General features: G+C 40.3%; 1 protein-coding gene across 2 annotated transcripts; it reads left to right on the forward strand.

Moving 5' to 3' along the window:
- Positions 1 to 114: 114 nt before the first annotated feature.
- Positions 115 to 25,353, forward strand: nfat5a (nuclear factor of activated T cells 5a). Of its 2 annotated transcripts, XM_063479857.1 has the most exons (13): positions 118 to 169; positions 307 to 442; positions 9,202 to 9,330; positions 12,926 to 13,547; positions 13,702 to 13,885; positions 14,491 to 14,681; positions 14,809 to 14,981; positions 15,097 to 15,231; positions 15,333 to 15,385; positions 15,505 to 15,637; positions 17,187 to 17,371; positions 17,459 to 19,484; positions 20,770 to 25,353. In XM_063479857.1, exons 2-13 carry the CDS (start codon positions 370 to 372, stop codon positions 21,150 to 21,152), a joined length of 4,287 nt encoding a protein of 1,428 aa, XP_063335927.1. In that variant the 5' UTR covers positions 118 to 169; positions 307 to 369; the 3' UTR covers positions 21,153 to 25,353. The 2 variants fall into 2 exon arrangements, with proteins under 2 accessions (XP_063335926.1, XP_063335927.1); XM_063479856.1 differs by having other exon boundaries at positions 115 to 442.
- Positions 25,354 to 25,367: the final 14 nt, after the last annotated feature.

The following is a 25,367-nucleotide window of genomic DNA, read 5'->3' on the forward strand; positions in this document are numbered from 1 at the left end:
CTGGAAATCCTCTATTCTCACTCGGGCCACTGCGCATGCTCTAAGCAAAGAGAGGCGGGCTAGGAGGAGGTGGGTCGACCCGCTGTAATCGAGTGTGTTTGTGTGTCGGTGTGTGTGTTCGTCTCAACGTAGCACGAAACGTGTCTCCTCTCAGCAAAGACACACAAACGTGAGACGTGCTAGATAACGTTTTTGTTTTTTTTTCTTGGTTTTGAAAGTTTTCTTTTTGCCGCCTTAAGATTGTTGCGATTTTATACTATGTATATTAAAACATTCCGCTTGTAAAACGTAATATTTATCCGCCAGGAGCAGCCGACTTCGTTTCTACTAAAGAGTGTCCGCTTCTCCTCCCCTCGATGAAGCGCTGCGATGCCCTCTGATTTTATATCCCTCCTTAGCTCGGATATCGACCTCAATTCCCCCAAATCTCTATACTCTAAAGGTAAGATTTATCTAAAGGAAGGTTACTGTGAGGTCGCTAATCCGTTTTGTCCTTGTCTAATGGGAACTAATATGATTGTCTTGATAGCTCATGTTAAGCTGCTAGCTAGCAATGGTTAGCCTCTTTTCTGCTAGTAGCAAGACTAGCTAGCATAGTTAGTCAGCTCGACTATCCTTGCTGGTTAGTTGTCCATGTCACATGCGTGGAAAAGCATGGTATGTTAGAATAGTAAAGTAAATATAACAACAATTATGTGTGTTTTTTGGTTACACTTGTCATGCAGATTGATGACTAGCATCATTTTAGGTGCCTATATGAGCTAACACAGCTTTGTGAGGTCGCTGCCTACCCAGCACATTGTTCCGTGGTTTAAGGTACTTAAGTAGTGCTCGGGTTCTGCAGAGGTGTGTATTTGTGTGTGCGCATATCGCATGGATGGAAAAGTAGTGCATGGCTGTCCTGTGTTTTCTCCTTGTTTGGTTTTAGCGAGTGACAGTCCCTCTGTTGTTTTGGTTTGTTTGGTGGAATCGAGCCAGGGTATCCTCCTCACATTCTCTGGTTTCACTGAAAGAATGCAGTTATTGGCCCTTCAAAGCCTAGAGTGTGCTATTCTGCCTGTCAGGATAAGGGGCCCTCTAGTGCCAAAATATATTTTGCCTCTAATATCGCTGCACACTTGTCAGCCAACTGTTATGTTATTATTAGGTGGGTGTTGCTGCATCTCTGGAGTGCAAAACCGTTAACTAATATTGCATTTAGCTTGGTTAGAGCAGCACTTTGCCTGTAAGTCTGTCTTTTCCCCTTTTTAAACATCGCCTCAATTTAATGTGCAAAGCAACTGTCATTGAATATGCTTACTCGATTCAGGCAGCTATCATGCATTTGCTTGTTTATGAGGGAGGCTTGTACATAAGCTATTGATCCTAAAGTGCAAATGTAACCTGAGACACAAGAATTTATGCATATTACTTTTTCTAAAAACAATGGTGCTATTTCACCCCTTTGGGTTTTTCCCCTTACATTTTAATCACATTAACGAATATTATTCTTTCCTTTTTTATTTTTTTCAAATATTATTTGTACCCGACTGGGCCTTAACTTGCCTGCTGGTCCCACATCTGTCTGGCTGCTATGTATAGGGTGCTCATGAGCCAGCAGAAAGCTTTGCTCTGTGACCCTGAAATTCTCAGTTGAGACTGCCATATGGTCACACCATATCACATGATGACTGTTTATTTATATCTCTGTAATTGGGTGTGCGCTCTCACGTTGGGGTCAAGGTAACAGACATGCTCATCAACGATCTATTGGGAGAGCTCATGTATGTCAGACTATGTGGGTGAGTGGAGACAACTGACCAATCTGCCAGAATATATTGCATTATTTAGTGGGTTCTGTTTTTTTGTTTGTTTGTTTTGAGGAAAATGTGAAATCTCAGAAGTTACAAATAGAAATGGTATCACAGGGTTTACTGAGAAGCAAGCAGGGTCCTACTGGAACCTGGACAGCTCAAGAACTCGTGCCTGATTTTATTACTGCGACAATACACCATAAATATATAACTAATGATCAAGATAGTGATTTTTGGCTATATTTACATAAAAATTACGATTACTCGGAGAGAAACAAAAGTCTCTTCCCCTTTCTCACAGCAGAGAGACTGTTGTTCCTGTGTGAGGAGAGCAAGCCCTCGAGCAAAACTGTAACGTGTTTTTTGTTTTTTGTTTTTTTTTCCCCCCTTTGCCTGATTTGAAAAACAATCTGCTAGAGGGAAATGAAAAGTGGCTTCAACCTAGCAAAAAATGAGTTAGCAACAGCAAAGTGAATTGAAACGTGATGAACAGACAGACAAACTGGGATGCTATTTCCAAATCCAAGTGCTGAAATCCCAAAATTGAAAACCAAATACCTACCCAACAGATATACAGATTAGGGCTGCCCAGTTAATTGATTAATCATGAACATGCTTTCACCCCCTACAATTAAATAAACGTGTTCAAGCAATATTAAAAATGTTTGCTTTCCCACACAGTGCAGTGCATTAAAGCCACTGAACTTTTATGGACTACCTGGATGACTAACAGTGCATTAGAAGACAGCCAATGACTGAAATTAAATGTCTAGCACAGCGAAATGTGTAGAGCTTGTCCCCCGAAGTGGAGCATGAGTCGTTGTTTGGAAATGACTTGAATTTAGTCTAAAGGACGTTTAACCTAGAAGAAATTATGTGCAAAGAGTGCTGTAGAGTTGTGTCTGCATTGCAAAGCATTACAACCTGGTGATTCAGCCGCATGAAAACACACCACAGACTGGCGTATAATGAATGCACAAAGGATGAGAAAAACGGTGCAGTGGTTGCTAACAAGATCATCCAACACCAACTCAGACGCTCATAAAAGCATACCTGTACCTTCCTAAAAATTACTTACTTTCGTACTCGATCATGTCTGTTTGGCTAAAGATAAGTGTCCAGTAATCACAGGACATAAAGAGAGGTCCAGAAAAATTGTCAGCATACTTAACAAAAGTTTTGTTCATACCCATCATGCATGTACAGTGAATTGAGTGAAAGACTTTCTATTTTGCTTTTAGGAAATCCAGTTAGGCTAGGTGAACAACAATTCACTGCAAAGATGTTTTAATTCACAGGAAAGTAGCACAATGTTTAAGTGAAAACACTTATTGGATTGGGTATTGGAGAATGTGTAATTCTACTACAATCGTTACTAACCAATGGTAAAAGCAATAGATATTCTAGTAAGTGGTTGTGATTGGTGTGGGTGGGATACTGGTTTTCTCCTCATTGTTCCCTTATGTCAGGACACAGATTTTACGTTACTCTCATTACTGTAATTTTTTTTTTTTTTTTTTTTAAAGAAGAAGAAAAAAAAAAGCATGTTTTGTTTGTAGCATATACACAAGGGAGATTTACTTCCACAACACATTTCTCCCACAGGTTACATACAGGATACATTAACCACTTGTCCCTCGCTGCCTTTGCTTTGTGTAATATGTTTACACTCAGTACAGACATTCACTTGTTTCTTTTTAAAGAAAACAGGCCCTTCTCCCATTGTTATGTCTCTCAGGTATAAATGTAGGCCAATAGTAAACTCTCCCTTGCTTTAGTGTTAATAGCCCTGCCTTCCACTTTAATGACTGCACTCTTGTGGGTAATTCTTGGCCGTCCTTTAAAGGTAAAGCATGGGCTGACTTCACTACAGTCTAAAGACAGCAGTACTTTCCAGTGAAACCCTTTGAAATATTTAATTTATTACAAGACACTCAATGAAACCATGATTATTGGAAAGTAACGATGCCGTTAAGTGTTGGACAACAAAAAAGCTTGCAACAGCTTATAGTAATGGGACAACAGTGTGCAAGTCCAGCTCTTGCTACTTACTCTGGCTATGTTGAATCAAGGCACAGAATCCCATTCAATGCTATTCACGTGCCGCAATATATGATGTATCCTGGTGACTAAGTAAGATGGATGTCAGTTAACTTGTAACTAAAGGGAAAAATGTTGCTGCTTTCATCTGTGTACAAATGGTTTACATTAGGATACATTAGCTAAATTATGGCTTCCAAGAAAAAAAAAGTCTCAGGGGTGGACAGCGTTTTTTTTTTTTCGGTTTTTTTTTCTGTTTTTTCTTTTTTTCAACAGGCCATACCTACTTAGACAAAGTAAGCAAAGGGCTACATACTGGAAACTACATCCAAAGTGCTTTATCATCATTTAAATTAGCGTACATTGTGCCAATTTTCTGATGTACACCACTGCATAGTCGGCTTTTGAAACAAATTGCATTTGAATCGATTGAAAGAGCAGTACAGATTCACTGTAGTCATTTGCCTTAAGACTCCTTCGTTTAATGTTGCCATTATTGATTTCCTTTTTTGGGGGTGGGTGGGGGGGATTTTGCCTTTGTGCTTCTTACATGCCGAAATTAATAAATAATAACCCCTAGACACACCAGGTGGTATCTGTGGCCTCAAGGACCGCTGAGCTTGCAATAAAATGGTGAACTATTAATGAAACTGGAGTTAATTTTTCATTCTGTTATGTGCATGACGTGCATGTGCACATATCTGTGTATTCATAATCACCTGAGACATTTCCTCTTCGAAATATTCCTTTAAAGCACGCTGCCTCATAACTTTAAATCACAATCAAGTTTGTGTTTGCCTTTTCGGTGCACCTTTGGCGGCTTGTTCATAAATGCAGATTGTCTTGTGCAGGAGTAGAAAAGTCAATCATCTCCATATGTTTTCTTTTAATACAATGTCCTTAGAGTTGTTTTTGGACATCAGACAGTGCTAGCTGTTGCTTGGTGTAGAGTGTTGAAATCTCCCCACATGACGCAGGTTTCCGGGGGTTTTTTTGTTGTTGTTTTTTATCCTCAAGGACCAGTGAAATTCAGCCTCACTTCCAAACAGTTTCTCTAGGTGGACAAATGGCAGGTTCAGTGGGGACAGGGCACAAGTTAAAGGCCACAGAGCTTCTGTTTTTAAAAGTCGAAATGCGTATGGCACGTATTACATGTAGACTCAGTTTGTACACTGTAGAGACCAGAGACTACTTTTAGAAGCAGCTGATTGTTGCTCAGATATTTAGTTGTCACAAAGTTGCCTACATATATTAGCAGAGGACCATCTTTTGTATGGTATTGTTTAATAATTAATGTGACCTTGTGGTTTCCCTCTGCTAACATCCACATCCCCATGCATGCTCACCTCTATAGCTACAGCCACAAGCAGAAACCATAAAATTATGATTAGGAGTACAGTACAATCAATTTACACTGTAGAAATGTAGTTTAGGTAATTTTGTTAAACCTTGTTTATCCATCTGATTTGCACTAGCAGGCTGAAAGCAAATAAAAATTGTATTGGGCCATTTCTGGCAGTAATTTAAAATTTAAGATAAACAGTTAGCTTTAAAAGCCAAAATGGCATTCTTTGTGGTTTAAATGTGGCAAGTAGCTTTTATGTCGCTACTCTGGCTTGACCATATTGTTATGTGTTCAAAACCATAATTAAAGCACCACTGTAGGTAAGTTGTGATGCATTTTTCCTCTTTCCCCCCCTTTTTTTAACATGGAAAAAACAAACCAAACATGTGCTTGTCTACTCATCTTTCATTAAAGAATAAAAATGGAGTGGTGCCCTTGCTATTTGGCAAAACCTTAAAGGCTTGTGTAATGTGAGCAGTGCATAACTATGTGATGATGTAATTTAATTGTTCTAAGTATAGGTTAAAGTCAGTCCACCTCCTGGCAGGTTAGTGTGCTGCAGGCTACTGTTTGGACAAGCTTATAGATTTGTCCAAACAGACTTGTCAAACTTGCTACTATAAAGCAAAATAAGACCAAAATGTAGTGCAGGAAGTGTATTTTGTGAACTGGAGAGTTAACTTTAAAACCTATTTTAAGGATTGGTCAGAAAACATTTAAGGAGGTTTTTATCTGTTTTGACAGAGGGCAGTTCTTAACCCTAGAACACTTATGTGCAGTTTTATAACACTGTCACTAATGTCAGGTATTTTTTACCGGATATCATATGCCTGATAAAACATACTTCCCATCAGAATAAGTAACCCAATATGTGGCAAATTGAAGTACTCTTGTTACATTTCCCCTTAAACAACGTCTCATGAAATGAAAACAGTATCATTGGGGGACCCTATATAAACGCTTCAAAATTAGTAAAAAATAAATAAACTGAGAATCGTAAACGAAAATATTGTTTAAAAATTAAATAATAGACATAACTTTTTCTTCTGCCCACCCCTTCCTTGTCGTGTGAGCCTTGTCCAGAGAAGGCACAACCTCTGTGCATCGCTGACAACTGTGGGAGAAATAAACAAAAGATGGCATTTGACTACAAGCACGTGGACGAAAATCATCCGACGTTAGTGTTCTAGGGTTAAGCACAGGTGACGAATAAAATTAAAGATAATTTTCCTGGAGGCATTTCAGGACGGCTGCTGAGTGATGACTGACGAGACTGGCTTCAAGGACTTTGCTGTACGTGCGGGAGAAGGTGTGCAACAAAATCCAAACAGCAGCTGTTGACACTGCAGCAGTTTCTTAGTATGGCGTTTCCACTAATTGAAGCACTTAGTATACTGTTTCTCACACATTTAAAATTGAGATAACATTTGTTTTCAAACTTCAGGATTTTTTGTATATGCTGCAAAACGGCTTCTAAGCCCACGGAGTCTGTTTAAAAAGCATTTGGAAATGCTGCTGTTTAGTTGATGGATTATTATGAGCATTTTTTTTTTTTTGCTTTAGATGGAATTTTAAATTCAAAGAAAATAGAGAATAATAATAGAGAGAATAGAGAAAACAATAAGGCTCCAATTAATCATTTTCATTTCAAGTCTCCACGAGCACAAGCCACAGCACGGTTTGAACATAGAAGCACTCTTTTGCATATACTGCACACCCTAAACTGGAAAGTGTGCTTCAAAAGTAAAAATTAAATCGCTGACAGCAATCCAATCTGTGCATTTATGAACCTAAAATGATTGACTCAATAACAATGTGTGGTTATTGGCCTGTGTCACAAGATAATTGAATCTTGTGTGTGTCTCAACCTAATATTTGTGCACATTTAAACAAATTTGTGCTGCAGGTAAACATGCTAATCATTATTTTTGGCTTTTATGATTCATAAAAGACTCCTTAAAATGCCTCTGATTTGAAAACATTTCTTGGGTAGGTTTCCCATCACGAGTAAATCCTTTAGGCTTAAACTGCACTGTGGCGAACTTTTAGAGGGGTAATTTAGTGAAGCTCTGAGTTGTAGTCAAGCAGATTATAAGATTCTGTAAAGTTTATTTCTAATAAACAACCATTTGTAGTGCATGTGTGCTGATTTTTTTTTTTTTTTTTTTTTTTTTAAGAAAAAATCCTATGAACAATGAACCCTTTTACAGTTTGACTTTCTGTGGTTGTTTTGTGTTGCTGTGTGACCAGCAAGCACCCAGAGAGAACGGGTGATTTATACCCCTTTCAGGCCAACAGTGACATTCTTTAACACAGTGTGGACTCCTTTTGATCTGTCCAGTACATGTAAGCCTTTTGCCAACCTTGGCAAGAGGGTACCCAGCTTAGTGAACAGCAATTTCTGTCCTTTGTTTTTTATTATGTGCTGCTCTTATTTAGCAGAAGTGCCATGCTACTCCTGCGCATGTGTTGGGAGTCTGTGAAGAGAACATTTGTTTGCATGTGATTGAATACTGAAGCATATACATGGGTTCAAAGCAGGTGACAGTACATGTTCAGTGGACCCACTATGCATGCTTCTATTGTTCATAGGGATACTAGTTAAGGCTGAGGTCATGTCTCGTTGCCAGTCGATCTGTAATGCAATCAGCAACAAAGACTCACTTTCTTCATGCCACGCACCACAGGCAAAGATTGAGGGCTGTTGTGATATTCGTGTACACAATTAGACGGTTGCTGGCAGTTCTCTATAGTCTCTGAAGCTCGCTGTGAACAGGTTCACTGAAATCCACGTTTTATTTTTCTAGCTGCACAGGAAACTGATCTCACCGAGATCTGTGAAATATCACAGCGCTTTCTATATTTGTTAAGAAAAAGAAATGAAACTTTCTCTGGCCTTTTGACATTTAGATTGTGCTATTCATTCAGCAGTGCTGTAAGGGGACTTGATGCAAACAATAGGAGATTTCATTTGTTCGTTGTGTGAACTTTGGTGATGCATTGCCACCAGTTCAGCACCATCACTGACATCACAGAAGTGCAAGATCATGTGTCTTGTCAGCTTCATCGCTCTGTTGGGAACAAAATCATAGGCAAGTGTTAGATGACTACTACGCATCCTTGGTGCTGTCAATGCAAAGCTGAAATATCCATATCAAGGTGTTGATAGGTGCCTGTTTCTTAGCAACCGCACTACCTAATCATGTGTTTATCTAGCATCAGATCTGATTTATTCCAGTGTGGCTGCAGTGGTCGTTATGTCTACAAGGAATCATGTTGCCATTAAATATCTTCATGACTCTGTGGGTTTTATTACACCAAACCCCACGGGAGGCTAATTTAGTTCATCATAAGATACCCTGTGTTGTGCTAGTGTTGACTGCAGAATTTTTAAGAGATGTGGGAGGATTGCACTATTGCTTCCACTTGTCTTCGAAAAGCAAATAAGGAAACAACCAGTTTTGGTGAGATACTGCAGGAGTTTTGTTTTTGCCATGAAGCTTGCATTAGTGGAAGTGAAATTGACTGTTGGCAAGGTTCTATTTTGCGAAGAATTGTGACGATTTCTAGAACTCAGCTCCAGCGGTTGTATTATTACTTGGACTGTGCTTGAGAGCAGTTCTGCATTAGCTTCAGTTTGAGGCTAAGACGGCTGCCTTATGCAACCCTTGAGGCCTTGTTTTCAGTAGAATAAGTTAGAACATTGTGTGCTTCATGTTTCCAGGGTTAAATTGTGACAACACCTATTTGAGTTAACTGACAATAAAGGCAGATGGCTTTTTTTGTTCTATTTTTAAAAAGTTGGGAGCAGTTGTAACTTGAAGGTTGCTAATTTCATCATGCTCCACCGTTCCTAACAGGTTAAAGGGAAACCTGCTGAAAATGGGTATTTAAAAACAGAATATTTTCATCTAAGAAGAGCGGGTATGGATCTTTTTTTAGTTGCATTGTCCTCTAATTACCAATAATCTCATTTATTTTTCAGAAACTAATTTGTATTCTCCTGCTCATCCTTTATGGCAGAGTCGGTATATGACCTCCTCCCCAAAGAACTCCAGCTCCAGCCGTCGTCCACCCAGACAGACCCACCCACCATGAGCCAGAATAGTGGGGGAGAGGCGGGACCTCCCCCCTCTGCAGCCTTGGCGTCAGGTGAGCTACCTGCTCAGCCCATGAAAACCATGATCTGGGATCAGTTTCCCTGTAACAAACTATTACCCAAGTCAGCAGGGGTAAAGAAATGTGGCCTTGTTTGAGTGACTGGGGGCAACTTCACCCTTTCATCAGTTTCCGAGGCAAGATTTGTGACTAAAGGAGATTTATATAGGCTAGTGTGTATTAAGTATTTCAAAACTGCTGACATGACGATACATGGTTATTACGTGTCAGCTGGACCCCATGTTATACAAGGGTACAGCACCAACAAGTCAGTCGGGGTTTAGTTCTAAAGCCCTTCTGTGCAGCTAAACACAGGATTTATTCAAATATATGTTGTAGAGCAGGGCGATATGACCAAAAATATTTATCACGATATACATTTGAAAATTTGCAATAACGATATAACTGACGATATAATTGACACTAGACCAAGATACTTTACAACTCCACAACTTTATTAGTGCAAAAAACCCCATTAATGTATTTTCACTTAAACAAGCAGCTGTTTTTTATGTGCATTAAAGTTATATAAAAATGTAACAGTTCAAATTCCTTGCTGACAGTTTAACCAAAAGGCATTTCCAGTGGAAATTGGCCGACATATCCTCAGCATAACCATGTATAATATCCACAAAACTTAAAAAGAGGTTATACACACACAATACGGTAATATTATGTTGAAGCACAGTACGTATCACTCCGCGAGGCTCCTGCCTACAATAGCCGTAATGCTCCGACAATCCATCAAGCGGTGCGGGTTCATAGGTTAGCAAAGTCGTACTAAAACATTTGACAGATTTTCGAGCGCCGTGTACCACATAAAATCGTTTCGAGGTCAGTAAACACAACCAGAATTCATACATAAGGCACACGGGATTATAAGGGGCACTGTCGATTTTCAGAAAAATCAAAGGATTGATTTTAAGTGTGCCGTATTTTCCAAACAACACGGTAATAACGACGGCCCGTTAGCATGCTCTACCAAAATAGTGCTTTGTTGTGTATCTGACGGGCGAAAGCTAAACCAGTTCCACACCACTGAAGTTGCAGCTTTATACAAACCAATTCTGGTTCATCCGTTTCATTTAACGATCCACTTTTGCTCTTCTCATTCTGCGTCGCCGCCATGTGCGTATGTAAACATAGGCACTGCGCATGTGCGTTTTACCCATATTCTATCGCGATATTTCATTTTCCTGTCGTTGCCCAAAATTACACCAGTATTACCGTGAACGGTATGATATAGCCCAGCCCTAATATGTTGTAACTTTCACTTTTTCCAATATTATATCGTATTGATGTCTGTTGTGTTGTTGTCTGTCAGGATCTTTTACTGTTAGTGGTGGGCGATCCTGTTAACTAGCAGCAGCATGGAAAGAGACGTTGCTTATGAAGCCTGACTTGACACTCGCTATTTTCGGGCAGTGAAAAATTTTAACACCCTTAGCACCTGATGTGAAGATATCATTTAACTCCACACAGCTGTGTGCTCAGTAGTGTTGTGTACTTTGGTACAGAGGCTGGAGGCAGTGTTGAGAGTATTTTAAACAATGGAGTTGAAGCTGCTCTGAACCAACTCTACAGTGGCAACATTTTAACCACTCAATGTTTTGATTTTTTTTAGAGTGTTAATAAAAAAATTTCAAAACGTATCAAGCACCATGACAGCCTTTCACCTTTTATATTCACCCACTCTGCAAACACACCTCTACCACCTCACTTAACCAGTTCACAGTAGAAATCTAAATCTCTAAAAAAATATATATTTATGTAGTGTTTTAGACTAATGTCTAAACTCACTTAATGTCTTAACTACTCTTAACTGGTCATTTAACACTCTTTGTGGCCAGGTTCCTGAAAGCGTGTCCCACAGGCCAGGGGCAGTAATTTTATGCGTCTTTTGAGTGTGACCAGGAAAAAGTGTTCTGCCGTTCATATTATTCAATGACAGTTCAGATCATTTATTGTATGTATTATGTATTATAGCTGAGCAGATAAATACCAATTTGAATTCTCCAGTTTTTGCCATCACAGCAGACTCAACCTTTGCATCTTTGACAACAAACACCAGCTACATCAAAATTTTTAATTCAGAATGCAGCGTTTGCATGCTGACATGGCCTCTTATTTATTGTTTCACCGATGATTTGGGTTTCTTTTTTTTATAACTTTTTGACACTTGTACTAAATTTTATTTTTCCCTTGGCTCTTAATGTAAATTTAAAAAAACATCAGATTGTCTCAGCTTTACAGATCCAAATCATCTCCTACGACATCCCTCATGTTATGACGTTATATAGTGTTTTAGAGTTGGCATATTGCATTTCACGTTTTCAATTTCTTTCGCTTTATTTGAGTATTGCCCTCTCTATAGTTTGAGTTTTAAATGCCTTTAACAAAAGTAAAAGAGATGCATCTGTTGCACCGTGAACCGTGCACAAGTGTTTGACTCTCATGTTACAGAGTTGCTAACATTTTCACTAATTACAATGGTTTTGTCTACTCATGAAACAGTGAAGTTGCCCCAGCAAACGTTGGACTGTATTTTTGAATATCACTTATCAAAAGCAAAGAAAATGGCCTGATCTTGGATCATGGTGCATTTTGATGTTCCTGACATCAGTTAAAACTGTGAAGGATTCTAGTCATGTTTTTCATCTAAAAAGCAAACTAACCGGTGAACAATCGTGTTGGAGAGAGCGCGCTTTTTCTTTTCTTTCTTTTTTTTTACGCTGCCTTTTTACTATCATGTCTGACCCAGCTGGCCCTAAGCAGTGCTGATCAAAAGCATGACTCATGTGATGTCTTTTAGATCATCATTAACCAAACAAACGTGCTTCCGAGTGTCTATAAATGATAAACTTCAAAAGATACTCCTTCCTTCAGTATATTAACTCATCCAGTTTACTGATTGACAGAAGTTAAGTCTTGAATGATCAGCTCTCTTGTTGCTCATTGGCTGTCTCGTTTTTATTGCAGGAAGTGCCCTCTGAGGCAGGGAGTGTCTGCATATAAAATGGTCTGCAGTTCACTGCTCCATAGGTCAGAGGCTTGTTTATTCTGTCTCCATGGCTACGCTCAGTCCCAACCAAATATTCCAATTGGCATGCGCAAACTACTGTTTACTATTGAATGCACATTGCACAAACTCTACTGTAAACCTGGCAAATTTAATTTGGCGCCACATTATTAGCTTGCAAATTTGGCTGTACAAGAAAGTTTGACCAGATTTTGTTATTTTTCTTTCTGGCAATGTGTATGTAACAATTTGTAGCTTGCTTTTGTTTTTGTAAACAAGGCATGTCAGTTTTGTCACATTGATTTTTAATCAGAGGTTTTGTAGGAAATCAAAACATTGTGGGACCTATAGTACCCTTCTCAACTTTAACTTCAGAACATTTGGTCAGTGCTTGACAGCTCTCGCATGCACAGTGAGAGCACATAACCCACAACAGTTTGTTGAAATTAGAGTTGGGAAGAGGGGAAATCTATACAAATCATGCACAAATTCAGCTGCTTGAATGGGACTGCTAGCCTGCTATGTGGTGAACATCTGTCCTAACTTTTATATCTATATGCACTACTACAGATGCCACCTCTTCCACCTCCAGCCCTTCTGCCTCTTCCTCCCTCGCCATAGGCGTTACATCCTCTGGCCCCTCTACCTCATCGTCAGACCATCTCAAGGTTGCCCAGCATCTCCACTCCAGCGGAGGAGATGGCGCTGGTGTTTCAGAGATGCAAGGTGCGGAGGGCGCCCCCAGCAGAGGCAGCAGTGGAGCAAACGCTACAGTAGGGGATGTAGGGCCGGGAGCGTTGCCGGGGCTAGGAGTCCAGCAGCCCCAGAACACTCCATCAAAGCGAAGGACTGTGTTGAGCATATCCCCACCACCTGAGGATCTGTTTGATGACAGCCAGATGTCTTGCCAAGAGGAACCTACCATATCTGGTGCACCAGGTCCCGACTCGGAGCAAAGCAGCAGCATGTGGGCCGATGATTCTGTCTCGAACTTCAGTTTGATCAGCTCCATCTCCTACAATGACAACACGGAGGTGCCGCGCAAGTCTAGAAAACGCACTCCTCGCCAGCGGCCCGGTCCCAAACCTGCTCCTCCAGAAGACAGCATGGATGTGTTTGATGCTGACAGCGCCAAAGCCCCTCACTATGTGCTATCTCAGCTGGGCACAGATAAGACCAGTTCCATATCCAGGTATGGTGACACTTACTAAAGTACATTCTGTCTCTTTAGGTCAGAGTACCTCTCCCCTTTGTAGGAATACATTAAGGTCGATTAAAGTTTTGCTTGGGGTAATTGGATTCTTGGATGTCACACTAATGTCATCATCATTTTTGGTCCTCTGCAGCTCTCTCGAGTCAGGAACTGCAGTGAAAGGTGGGTCACTGTCTGCTCAGTTCCCTCAGAGGAGTGATGGGAAGGAGCTAAAGATCCTGGTGCAGCCAGAGACCCAGCACAGAGCTCGCTATCTGACTGAGGGCAGCAGAGGTTCTGTCAAAGATCGTACCCAACAAGGATTCCCCACTGTCAAGGTTGGAGTACAAAAGCTTCCAGCAGCTTCCTAACAAACGAAATATTACCACCTAAGGAAGAAGCTGCTGAATAAGATCGAATATAACCAATACACTGAGTGTGGAGTACTGCAAGAGAAAAATTGTACTAGCATTGCCCACGTGCTTGTTTCCTTTCTCATATTTCAATAGCTAGCATTTAACATGGATAACTTACTTGTCTCTTTGATTTCATTTCTTTTTTTTTTAATTATTTTTTTTAAATCAACAGTAAATCCAGTACTCACACTGCAAACAACCAAACAAGTACCTTTACCTATTGATGATAAATCAGGGTAGGGATAGTGAATGAATAGTGATTGCCTTGTATTCATTATTAAAGTAATAAATTCTTGACATCGCTCTTGAATGGCTCAGTGGTTATGAACAGATCACATGCTTCTTTTGTACCATGAATAATGCTCACAGATAAATGATTACGATTGAGTTGATTGGCAAATGATTAAAACTTTTATATTTAACTGAAAATCTTTCAGGGCTGAGGTGTTTTGTTTTTTTGTTTGTTTTGGGGTTTTTATTAGAATCTGGAAAACTAATTTTATTTTTTTTATTTTTTTTGTCTGCAGTTGGAAGGTGTGAGTGAATCAGTTGTGCTGCAGGTGTTTGTAGCAAATGATGCAGGCAGAGTGAAGCCTCACGGTTTCTACCAGGCATGCAGAGTGACAGGACGCAACACCACTGCTTGCAAAGAGGTGGACATAGAAGGCACCACAGTTATTGAGATTCCTCTGGAGCCCAGCAATGACATGACACTTGCGTAAGGAGTTCTTACAGATGATTAAAGACTAGTTATTACTTGCAGTGTTGATATTTAAAAAGTATTTGGTATGTGCTTTTGTATATTTAGTTATCCCTTCCTTCTCCTTCCTGTGTTGTTTCTACAGGGTGGACTGTGTAGGAATTTTAAAGCTCCGTAATGCAGATGTCGAAGCCCGCATTGGTGTTGCAGGATCCAAGAAGAAGAGTACACGAGCCAGGTTGGCCTTCAGAGTCAGCATCCCCCAGCCTGATGGATCAACCCTGACTTTACAGGTTCCCTCATCGCCGATCCTCTGCAGTGAGTAACAGCCAACTAGGATTCCTGAAACAGTTTGATGGCTAATGTTTATGATATGTGTTTTAGTTTTATGTTATGTTATTAATGATAGTTTGAGTCTTCTTTTACTCTTCAGCTCAGCCAGCAGGAGTGCCAGAGATCCTGAGAAAGAGTCTCCACAGCTGCTCAGTGAAAGGAGGCGAGGAAGTTTTTATAATCGGAAAGAACTTCCTTAAAGGAACCAAAGTTATTTTTCAGGAGAACATTACAGGTGTTGTAGCAATTTCTTTTGTCAGTAGCATTGTAGTTAGATGTCATTTGTGTGAATGGTTTTCTGCATATAAACCCTCTCAAATCTTCTTGAATTTTCAGATGATAATTCCTGGCAAGCCGAAGCAAAGATTGACATGGATCTTTTCCATCAGGTATATGCAAGTGGGGATGATGGGGATCCCCTTGAGTTTTTCACTGAATAATCTAAGCTGCTGTATCAAACCTGTTTTTTGGCATACATTTGACACAAAAATGTGATCTTTTTTTCCAGAATCATTTGATAGTGACAGTCCCTCCGTTTCACAACCAGTCAATCACTTCTCCTGTTTCTGTGGGTATTTTTGTGATGACCAATGCCGGTAGATCACATGAAGCCCAACCCTTCACCTACACTCCAGACTCAGGTAACAGCAAGCAGCCTATGCATGAAAGTTACATAGTTCACGATTTTCAGCCGTCGTGGCATTGATGGCTTTTAAATGTTGACACTTATTGCTAAGTGTGACACTTATGGGCTATTTCTGTTCTGAAGAGCGTGAATAGAGCTAACATAGTACCGTTTTCAGATAGTTATAACAAGTTTTAATAGCACTACACAATTATAATCAATCATATAGGCAAATCTAATGGCTGATTAAGCAATGCCGCAATTATTGCTGTCACAGACACATTTACCCTAATGGCAAAAAGAGATGTAGGGATCACTGGCAGTCCTATGTGTTTCCACTAACAGATGAAGGTTTAATATGTAAATGTGTAGCAGATAGAATTGGTCCTGACATTGGAGCATTTTTTCACCAAGCCAGTGTCTGGAACAGGTGGCATAGCATTCAGCGATCTTATTATTAACAAGGGATTGTAGTAGCAGGATGGTAGTTTATTTAAATAATCTGAATTATTTGTTTTATTGTTATTTTAGGAGATGTAGCATTTAAGAAATGTATAATTATAAGTCTCAGCAGTTGATTTATTGTAAGTGATCTCTACTAAAAACTCTTGGAATATCGTATTGTTTTACTTGAAATCTGCAAATGTCAAATACATTTAATAAAACAGACACTTATGGCTTTTACTTTACAAGGTTATTTAATTGTTTTTCTTCTTGTGTTTCATTTAAAAAATTAAAGCTCACAATGGCACAGAACTGTCAAAGCCCCCCACCAGCTGAGATAAAAACGGGAATTGTTTAACTCACTGAAAATCCTGTTTAAGTGAATCTATAAGTCCATATCAGCGTAATGTTGGAAGATGAAAGGGGACTTTTGTGTGGGTTCAAGTAATTTTAGGCACGGTGAAGCTGGTAGCCTGAGTGTGAGTGACAAGGGGAAAAGAAGAAACCAAGAAAACTCTTACCTTTAATCCAAGAAAGGTGGATCACAGGTAAGAGTGGGAGAGTGAGAGGGAAACGGTGAAGGTGCAGGGTGTCAAAAACAGCCTCCATATTTAAGACACAGAACGCTATGTAATCCGCTGGATAGGTTTACTAACAGAATGTGTCAAAATGCTTTGCTGCTGTCACGCCCATCATCAGAAACATCTATTTCTTGGTTTTAAAATTCCTGGTTGAACTTTGGAAACTCCTTCCTTTTTAAGCTGGATGCTGAAGCTTAGTAATTTTAGTTGATTCAATTTAAGTTTAAAACAGGAACACAACGTAGCTGTTTGCCATGTGCGCAGTCTAACAAATAACATTCTTAGTTGGATTACAACAAGCGTTTTGATGGCAAGTGGCCATGGTAAAAGTAGATAATACCCTCCTGGTTTGCATGGTTGTTGCAAACTGCCTTGTGCTTGGTGTTGGATGGGGTTTTTTCTCCACATCATCCATTACAAACATGGAACATGCAGCTGGTCATGTATTGTCATGTGTGCTAAGCTCCTCATGTAGATTTCAAGTAGCTAATCATTGCCATCTCACATTCTAACAGTCCTTTTCTCCACTCTTACCTCCAGCTGATAACTCAAATGTCCTGACAGTAAAAACGGAGGGGATATCCATGGTCAAGACCTGCTTATTTGATACCCCGATCAAATCTATGCCCTCTGAACAAACAGAAATCTCTGACCAGACATCCAAACGGCAAGAGGACACACCTATGGAAGTGTCTAGCAATCCACCATCGACAGAGGTCTTCAAAGTAAGATATACCCCCTGGTTTTTGAGGAAGAGATTTTAAAATATTTACTTGAGAAATACAGTCTGTAACACTGTTTTTCTTTCTCAGTCATCCCCTGATCCACTCATCACAGTGCAGCAGACTCTGGACCTTGGCTCTAGTCCTCATCCAGGTGGAGAGTCCTTTCAGAGAACAATGCCCTTACCATCAGAAGATGTGGACCTTCCCCAGGCACCCCCGGTCTTCCCTAGCTTAGAGTCCCTCAGCACGATACAAAAGCAAGAAATTGCCCCAACAACCTCCTTCTCTGTGTCAGGAGACACCACAATACCACCTGTGACACCAGAAGTCCCCCAGCAGTTCCTTAGAGACCCTCAGGAAAGCTTGTCACCTGAGAGTTCCAGTAGTAGTGCAGGGGTGGTGGTTGTGGCCATGCCACAGATAGCACCTTCCTCTCAGGCACAGCCACAGCAGTCCCAGGTCTCCCTCTTTCCCCAGGAAGAGGTGGCCCAGCTGGAAAGGGCAGTTAGAGAACTCCAGGGGGGAAGTAACACCACACTCCAGCAGGTGTTAGAAGCAGCTGTAGCTCAGCAGCAGCTAAATTCTGTGCTGTATAGCCCCACACCTTCTGCAGAATCCCTTCAGCAGCATGTCCAGGAGAACATGAACAGCCTTAGACTGGGGAGTACAGATAATTCACTGTCAGCACAGCAACAGCTACAGATACAACAACAGGAGCAGCAACAACAAATACAACAGCAGTTTCAACAACAGCAACTGCAGCAACAGCAACAAATACTTGGAAACCTTCAGCAGCAACAGCAGCAAGTCATCAACAACATACAGATGCAACAGCAACTTATATTACAGCCACAAGAGCAACAGCAAATTATGGAGAATATTCAACAACAGCAACAACAATTGCAACAAAATCAGCAACAGCAAGTTCTAAACAATATTCAGCTTCAGGATCAGCAACAACAAAATCATATTCTTACCAATTTACAGCAACATCAGCTGCAACAGCAACAACAACAGCAGCAGCAGCAAAATCAAGCGTTGAGCAACCTACAACAGCAACAGCAGCAACTTCAAGAGCAGCAGGTTTTGGAGAATTTACAGCAACACCTTCAGGCCAGCTCTCTCCTTCAACAGGCTGGAGAACTACTTACTATCCAGACTAGCTTCCCAACACAGCCTCCTTCACACACATCCCCCCCACAGCAACTCTTCCAGTCGCCTAGGCCCATGGCTGAAACCCAGGGGTCCCAACAGCAGGTCCAGGCTGCCCTCATCCAGAATACCCTGACCGTACTTACTAGTGGCAGTCTCAACTCAGAGCAGCAGTCCACAGGATCAACCCTATACCTGACGCCGAACCATCAGCCCCAGCAACAGCAGCAGCTGGCATTCATCTCCTCCATGGAGACATCAGCCAGCCAACATCAGTCTGTTTCAATGTTTCAAAATCAACCGCAGTCTCAAATGCAGCAACAGAGCACCCCAATGGATCAGCAGCAGTCCCCACAGCAGAACCAACAACAACCAGCACAGCTTCCAATGGGCCAGCAGGGTTCCTTATTTCAAAGTATTCCCAATCACTCACAGGGCAACCCTGCACCACAGCAAACAGGTCTGCTTCTCTGCACCACAGATCTGAACCCACAGGCTATCGCCCCTACTATTCTGTTTAGCACCCAGACCCAAGGCTCTTCCCCTATGGGGACCATTAGCGTTGGAATCACCCAGTCAGATACAGCAGAGCCCATGTCCTTCCAAGACCAGAGCTCTTCGGGCAGCAACTCAACAACCACTGAGAACCAACAACAGAGCTTGTTCCAGGAACAGCAGCCAATGCAAGTGGGCCCAAGTTCAAGCTCCGTCCAAAACAATCAACCTGTGGAGCTGTTCATACCACAGACAAATCTGTCCAGCTTGCAGAGTACTATTGGCTCACAGGAGCTCAACAACCAGGCTCCAGCCCCCGCCACAACCATCTTTGTGGTGCAGGGTGGTGTGGGTGTGGTAGCCAGCCCTGGTCAGCAGCCCCCAGAGCAGCTTTTCCAGACATCTGTGGGTGGCAATGTGGCTTCTCAAGGACAGGCCAGTCTGTTTGTTTTTGGCATTCAGAATGGTAAGACAGTTTTGATCCTCTACACCTTTTAATGTAGAGTAAATCAAAGTTACCCGTGTTAAATTCTTATTTTCTGAAGAATATGGTACTATCATGCTCGACCTATTAACTTGTATATATCCATATCCGGTTCCTGGTGACTATTCTCTTAGTCGACTAAATGAGAGGGATAAAAAAATTAGACTAACCGACTAGTCTAAAACTAAGAAACACGCTGATATTAAGTATAATGGACAATGTCAAAATCTCTAAACAAAGGCATTTGAAACCATTAATCACATCTATCAACAATAAATCATGCCTCTTAACTGTGCGGCAGCTTACATGTTGCGTTATGAATATTTCACGTTTTACTCCAGACAATGAAGAAAAGGCAAAACACTTAAAATAGTCCAGTATTAAATATAATAAGAAAACATGGTACTAAAAAAGATTTTCACATATTATTAAAATATGACAAATTGACATCCGAGAAATGAATAAATTGCAACTGAAAAGTGTTGCATATTGGGCTGTGCATTGTGAATGATGCACCTTGTTCAAAAACTCTTGACAACCACTTAATTAAAAGTTAAAATCTAAAAGAACAAATCAATAAATAATCCAGCCATTTGCTTCTGCTTATCTAAAGTTGGGTCACGGGTCAGCAGCCTAAGCAGAGAATCCCAGACATCCCTCTTGCCAGCCACCACCTCCAACTTCTCAGAAGAAACATTGAGTTGTTCACAGCCAGCCGAAAGGTCTAATCTCTCCTGTGTATCCCAAGTGGGACATGCCCATCTGGAACATCTTACTCAGGAGACGACCACCTCAAATGACCCCTTTTGATGTTGAGCAGAAGCGGCTCTACTCTGAGCCCGTCCTGAATGACTGAACTCCTCACCCTATCACTCAGGGAGAGTCCATCCACCCTTCAGAGGAAGGGTACCGCTTGTACCCGCAAACTCATTCTTTCGCCTTTAAAAGACCTAATAGTCTTAACAAAAAAAAATCAAGCCTGATTAATAGATTTATGGCATTTGTCATCAACGATGCTCCATCTGGTGATAGATGGCTGCATAACATCCAGGTCACAACAATATACAGGCATTTGGCATCAATTAAAATTTGAAAGAATTAGATTAAACAGCTAGTATGTCTGGTACCCACTAGTGACAATAGTGATAATTAGTCATCTAGTCAGGCACAGCTCTAATCCATATGCTTCTTGTGTTACTCCATTGCTACAGTTATATGCTACATTTACTGTTTAATGATGGATAAAATTATTTTCTTTTTCTTTTAGACTCATCCCAGCTGCTCACTTCTTCTGGACCCAGCCAACCTGCCCAGAACCAAATCCAGAACTCCGGTCACATGCAGACTCTGCTGGATCAGCCCATGGCCCAGACTGCCTCCCCAATCCCAGCTACCATGCATAGCAGCTTGCAGAACACCCTTCAGGCACAAATGCAGACCACCTTGGAGAACGCAATGCAGGCAAACACACAAACAGCCCTTCAGTCCAGTTTACAAGGAAACATAGAAGCGAGCCTACCAACACCAATGCACACCAGTCTACAGACACAGATACAGAGCAGCTTACAGAATCAACTGCAGGCATCCATATCAACATCGTCCAGCATGGATAAAATTGAGGACCTACTGGAAAGCCTACAGAAGCAGTGATTATTGTTTGGACCATTGTCAGCACTTAGGGGGTGAGTGATGTGTATGTAGCTCAGAGTTATACACCCTAAAAACGGCCGTGTGTAGGGGTTTGTGCCAATGCTTAAAAAAAAAAGTCATTTAAATATTTAAGAATTACTTGCCCTTTTTACTGAAAACCCAAATCATGAGTTCATGTGACCTGTTTTTAAGAAATATTTATCATTAACTGTAGCCTCCATTTATCCATTGTTCTTGAATTAATGAACCCACCTTTGTTATTACCCCTCTTGCAGGATCAGAGAGGCCTGTAATAACTGCTTTATTCAGCCGCACAAATGCAGTGTTTTATTGCCAGTTGGGTTTTTTTCTGTTTCTTTTTAAAATAATGTGAGCCTAAGAGATGATGACGGTGGTGGTAATGATTATGATGATGAGGATAAAAATATTTGTGGGAAAAAAACAGGAAAGGGATAAAGAATGTCAGCAACAGAGGAATGGTGACAGAGGAATGGTGCAGTGATGGGAGAGTGTTGTGAAGGCAGATTTAAAAATAAAAAACAGTCAGTTATGGAATATCAGATTGTACATAACTGTCAGATAAAGGCAGAATCTCATTTTGAGTGTGTAAACTCCCCAAGATTTCATTTCACTTTGAGACAGTGGGTGGTTTTTTTTGTGTTTTATTTTGTCAGTTTGGGAGATTAGCTGATGTAAAAAGAGGGATGAAATCACGTCACAGTAATTAGATTTAAACTTCTTTTGCTGTGGAGAATATGAACAATCATGCTGTTAATAAACAGCTTACATTTGCATATGTAAAAAATGCCATGAAATTTGCTCTGAGAGTACAGAATATTAGACTGTACAGTTCTTTGTAGGGTAATGTTTCATGTTTTCTTTTAATAACATTTACTGGCATGGGTGGAGTCTGCAGTCAAGCGGTTTATTATGAGAGGCAGCGCAGTTTAATATTAGTGTCGGCACCACAAGTATGAAATTAATTTTTATCACAAAAAGTCCGGTAAAGACATTGTGTTACTGAAAGCACCCTGGTGAGTTGAGGGAATATTGCACACTCATAAATGAGATTCATCCTGGTGAATAATGTGACGTGGCCTTTGCTTGGCACTTCCCAGTGTTCTCTTATGTGCAGGCCTTTCTTGGTGAAATTTTAAATAGCATTCAACTATTTAGTGTGTATGTTTGTTTTTCTTTTTTGCTTTTTTTGCTTTTGAAAAAGTTAACTCTTTATCAGTTAAATGTGGATAGAAAAAAAACCTTTCCACTAGTGAAAATGGAGTGTTGTGTGGTTTTATAAACATTTTATCTAAAGCACTTTATAACCTCTTTTGTGTAACCTGCTACTCCTTATATCCGTCCACAGCTCTCTACTGATCTAAGATGAATTTGTACTCTGAAACGTCCAGTGGGTGGGGTTAAAAAAAAAAGAAAAAAAAAAGAAGAAGAGGAAAAAAAAGCTGAAAGCAGTCATCTTTGTACAAATAGATACATCATTTTTACATTTTCTCTCATGTCAGAGTATTTTTGAGGTCTAGACAACTTTGTATAGAACGTCTGCTCACTGTTGAGTCCCTCTTTGTATTCAGTCCCAGTGGTCCAGTCAAGTCTATCCAAAAACAGCCATTCCCACAAACGGCATTGTCACTTGTCAGTGTTTGAGTGGTAACTAGGCCTTTTGTGTTTTAGACACTGACAACACATCTGAAATACTGATTCATTTAGTTTGTAAATGTACATGAAGGATCTTCATTGTTTTGTTTTGTTTTATTTTGTACTAAGTCTCGGTTCTTCTCGTTGGAATGTTTTTACTGTTGTTCGTGTTGTGTTTCGATATTAAGTTTTTGTTTCTGTTTGTAGCCCGTGCAGGTTGGCGCCGCATGAAGCTGGCTCCTGTCCTTTGTGTTGTGAACAGGGGCTCACTGGTAGATGAAATCTGTTACATAGAGGTTGCCATTTTTGATTCCATCTTTGGTGCTATGTAGAGGAGTAATGGACACTTCTGTCGTCGTGTTAGTACAGTTTGTACTATCAATAGCACTTGCGTTCGTTTTTAGTTTGGAAGCAAAGTCGAGTCTACAGTGCTGGCTGTTGTTGAGGGATCAGACTGGAGTGCACCCACCCAGGCATACCAAAGCTCCTGATTGTGAATGGTCGCCATTTTGTCCTCGCCATCGTAACGTTTACTCACTTGCATTTGTTCGTTCACATAATGCAGCTCTCACATGGCTAACAATTCAGCATGCTGGGGAGGTTGTTTTGTTTTGCTCTTTTACAAGATTTCTGATAGTTTTGCGAAGGTACTTTGCTTCATGGATCAGTTTATCTCATTAACATTTCCACCAATTTGATACATCACTCTATTTTTCAATGAAGAGTCGACATTGCTGAACTTTCCAAATCTAATATTAGCCAATTTGGCGTTATCCCAAAAAAAAAGGACGTTTTTTTTCTTGGAGACTTCAGACATTAGAATCGCATTGCTCACATGCATTGTTTACATTTTCATGGTCATACTCTTTTATCTTTGCAGCTGTTAGTGATCCATTTTAAAAGTAACTTATCTTTTTTAGAATTTTGTAATCCATGTATCAAAATGTAGAGTATTTTTGTAAAACTAAACTTTTTTTCGTTTTTGCTCATAGCAAAGAACTATCACTGCTAGTGTTTTGTTGGTTTTTCCCCTGAAATGAAGCGCAGGTTTATTGTTAAGTCTATGACTGAAACTAGAAATGTAAGTGGACATCAAGCGATTATGTTAGACTTAAATCTACTGTCATGATATTGACTTTACGCAAACTGTAGAACATAACGTGAAGTTTACTCCTCTTTTTTGTGCTCTGTGTGTTTTGTGTGGGCGTTTTGTATTTTAAACTCCTCTTTTGTTTTTGTTTTTTTAACATCATGCATCTCAAATGGCACTTTGACTCGTCCATTAACTGTAGATCAAGTTAGAGTGCAGTAGTGATGTTTCCAAGCATTCCATCCCTCTCAGTTAGGGGAGCTAAAGAGCACATGATGTTGTGGAAGAAGTGCGGAACAGTAATGCCTCTTAAAGCCATACCAACACAGAAAGCCAACCCTTGACTTCGGTTTCATGAATGTAAATTTTACCTCATGGTGTGTGGAATGGAGCTTGCTCTACATCTGACATCGGACCAATTCTAGGCTTAGAGAAGATATATTTTGAGGCGGAGGGAAGGGGATGGGCAGGGCGGCACCAGCTGTCATTTGTGTCACTGCACATTGGTCAAATTGTTTTTGAGTGTGGTGTAATTTCAAAACCGACCATTAGTTTTATTATTATTATTAATTTCAGTCCGACTTTGTCGAATAGCCACTTCACCGGGGGCAGAAAAAAAAAGAAACTGTGTTGATTTAAAGGCGTTGAAAAGAGCACACAAATCTTTGCATAATATTTTTGTCCTTCAGTCATGTAAATGAATATCCATGTATATTTAAATGTGAAATATACTGCAGGGGTATTTTGGATTTCAATTGTGATGCTTTCAACAGAACTTTGTGTGCCTTGATAACTTAAACGTTGCTCTGCTGTGTTTACTGGTGTCCCTTTTGTCTCATCGCTCCTTTTTATTCTCTAAGACTGTTTAACATCCGAAAGCTTTTCCGTTACTCTCTCCTCCCCCTGACACGGACATAACCGTAACTGTTATACTTTAACATGTTCTCAATCCGTTGCAAGATATCAACATAATATTGTGCAGCTTCACCAGTGAATTGTCACCTTGTTGTTTTCTATTGAAAATGCTTTTCATGCCTCATGAGATTTGTACATGTGAGGTAAAAGGGACGAGACAGTGGAGATTGTTTTTAATCGAGAACTTTGTGTTGATGTGCTTGTCAACATTACTATTGTTGCTGTGAAACGCTTGATCAAAAGGGGCAACCATGATAAATTAAATTGCCAATAGTGTGAGCTGTATCTTGTGTGTAATCAGTTTGCTCACTTTTCCTAGTTCGCTTCTATTTCACATTCTCCAACAGTTCTGTTGTATCCGTTCTGTGTAGCTTGAGCTTTAGTATCTAGCCTTAAGACCCTGCAGTAGGGATAAAGGTCAAACCTGGTGTGTTATCATACATCTGAACTATTATTAACATGTAATTTTGCCTTTGTCTGGACATTTGTATACTCTTTGTTTATATCTGTAATCCTGCTGCTACATTAAATGAATTTTGAAAAACTGAAAATATCTT

The sequence above is a fragment of the Pelmatolapia mariae genome, linkage group LG7, assembly GCF_036321145.2.
Source record: "Pelmatolapia mariae isolate MD_Pm_ZW linkage group LG7, Pm_UMD_F_2, whole genome shotgun sequence".
NCBI lineage: Eukaryota > Metazoa > Chordata > Actinopteri > Cichliformes > Cichlidae > Pelmatolapia > Pelmatolapia mariae.

What these genes read in the sequence shown, in the direction of transcription:
- nfat5a (XM_063479856.1), top strand. Translation starts at nt 370, where the DNA reads ATGCCCTCTGATTTTATATCCCTCCTTAGCTCGGATATCGACCTCAAT. An exon ending in CAAATCTCTATACTCTAAAG is followed by an intron (nt 443 to 9,201) that starts GTAAGATTTATC and finishes CCTTTATGGCAG; the next exon opens with AGTCGGTATATGACCTCCTC. An exon ending in ACATGGATCTTTTCCATCAG is followed by an intron (nt 15,386 to 15,504) that starts GTATATGCAAGT and finishes CTTTTTTTCCAG; the next exon opens with AATCATTTGATAGTGACAGT.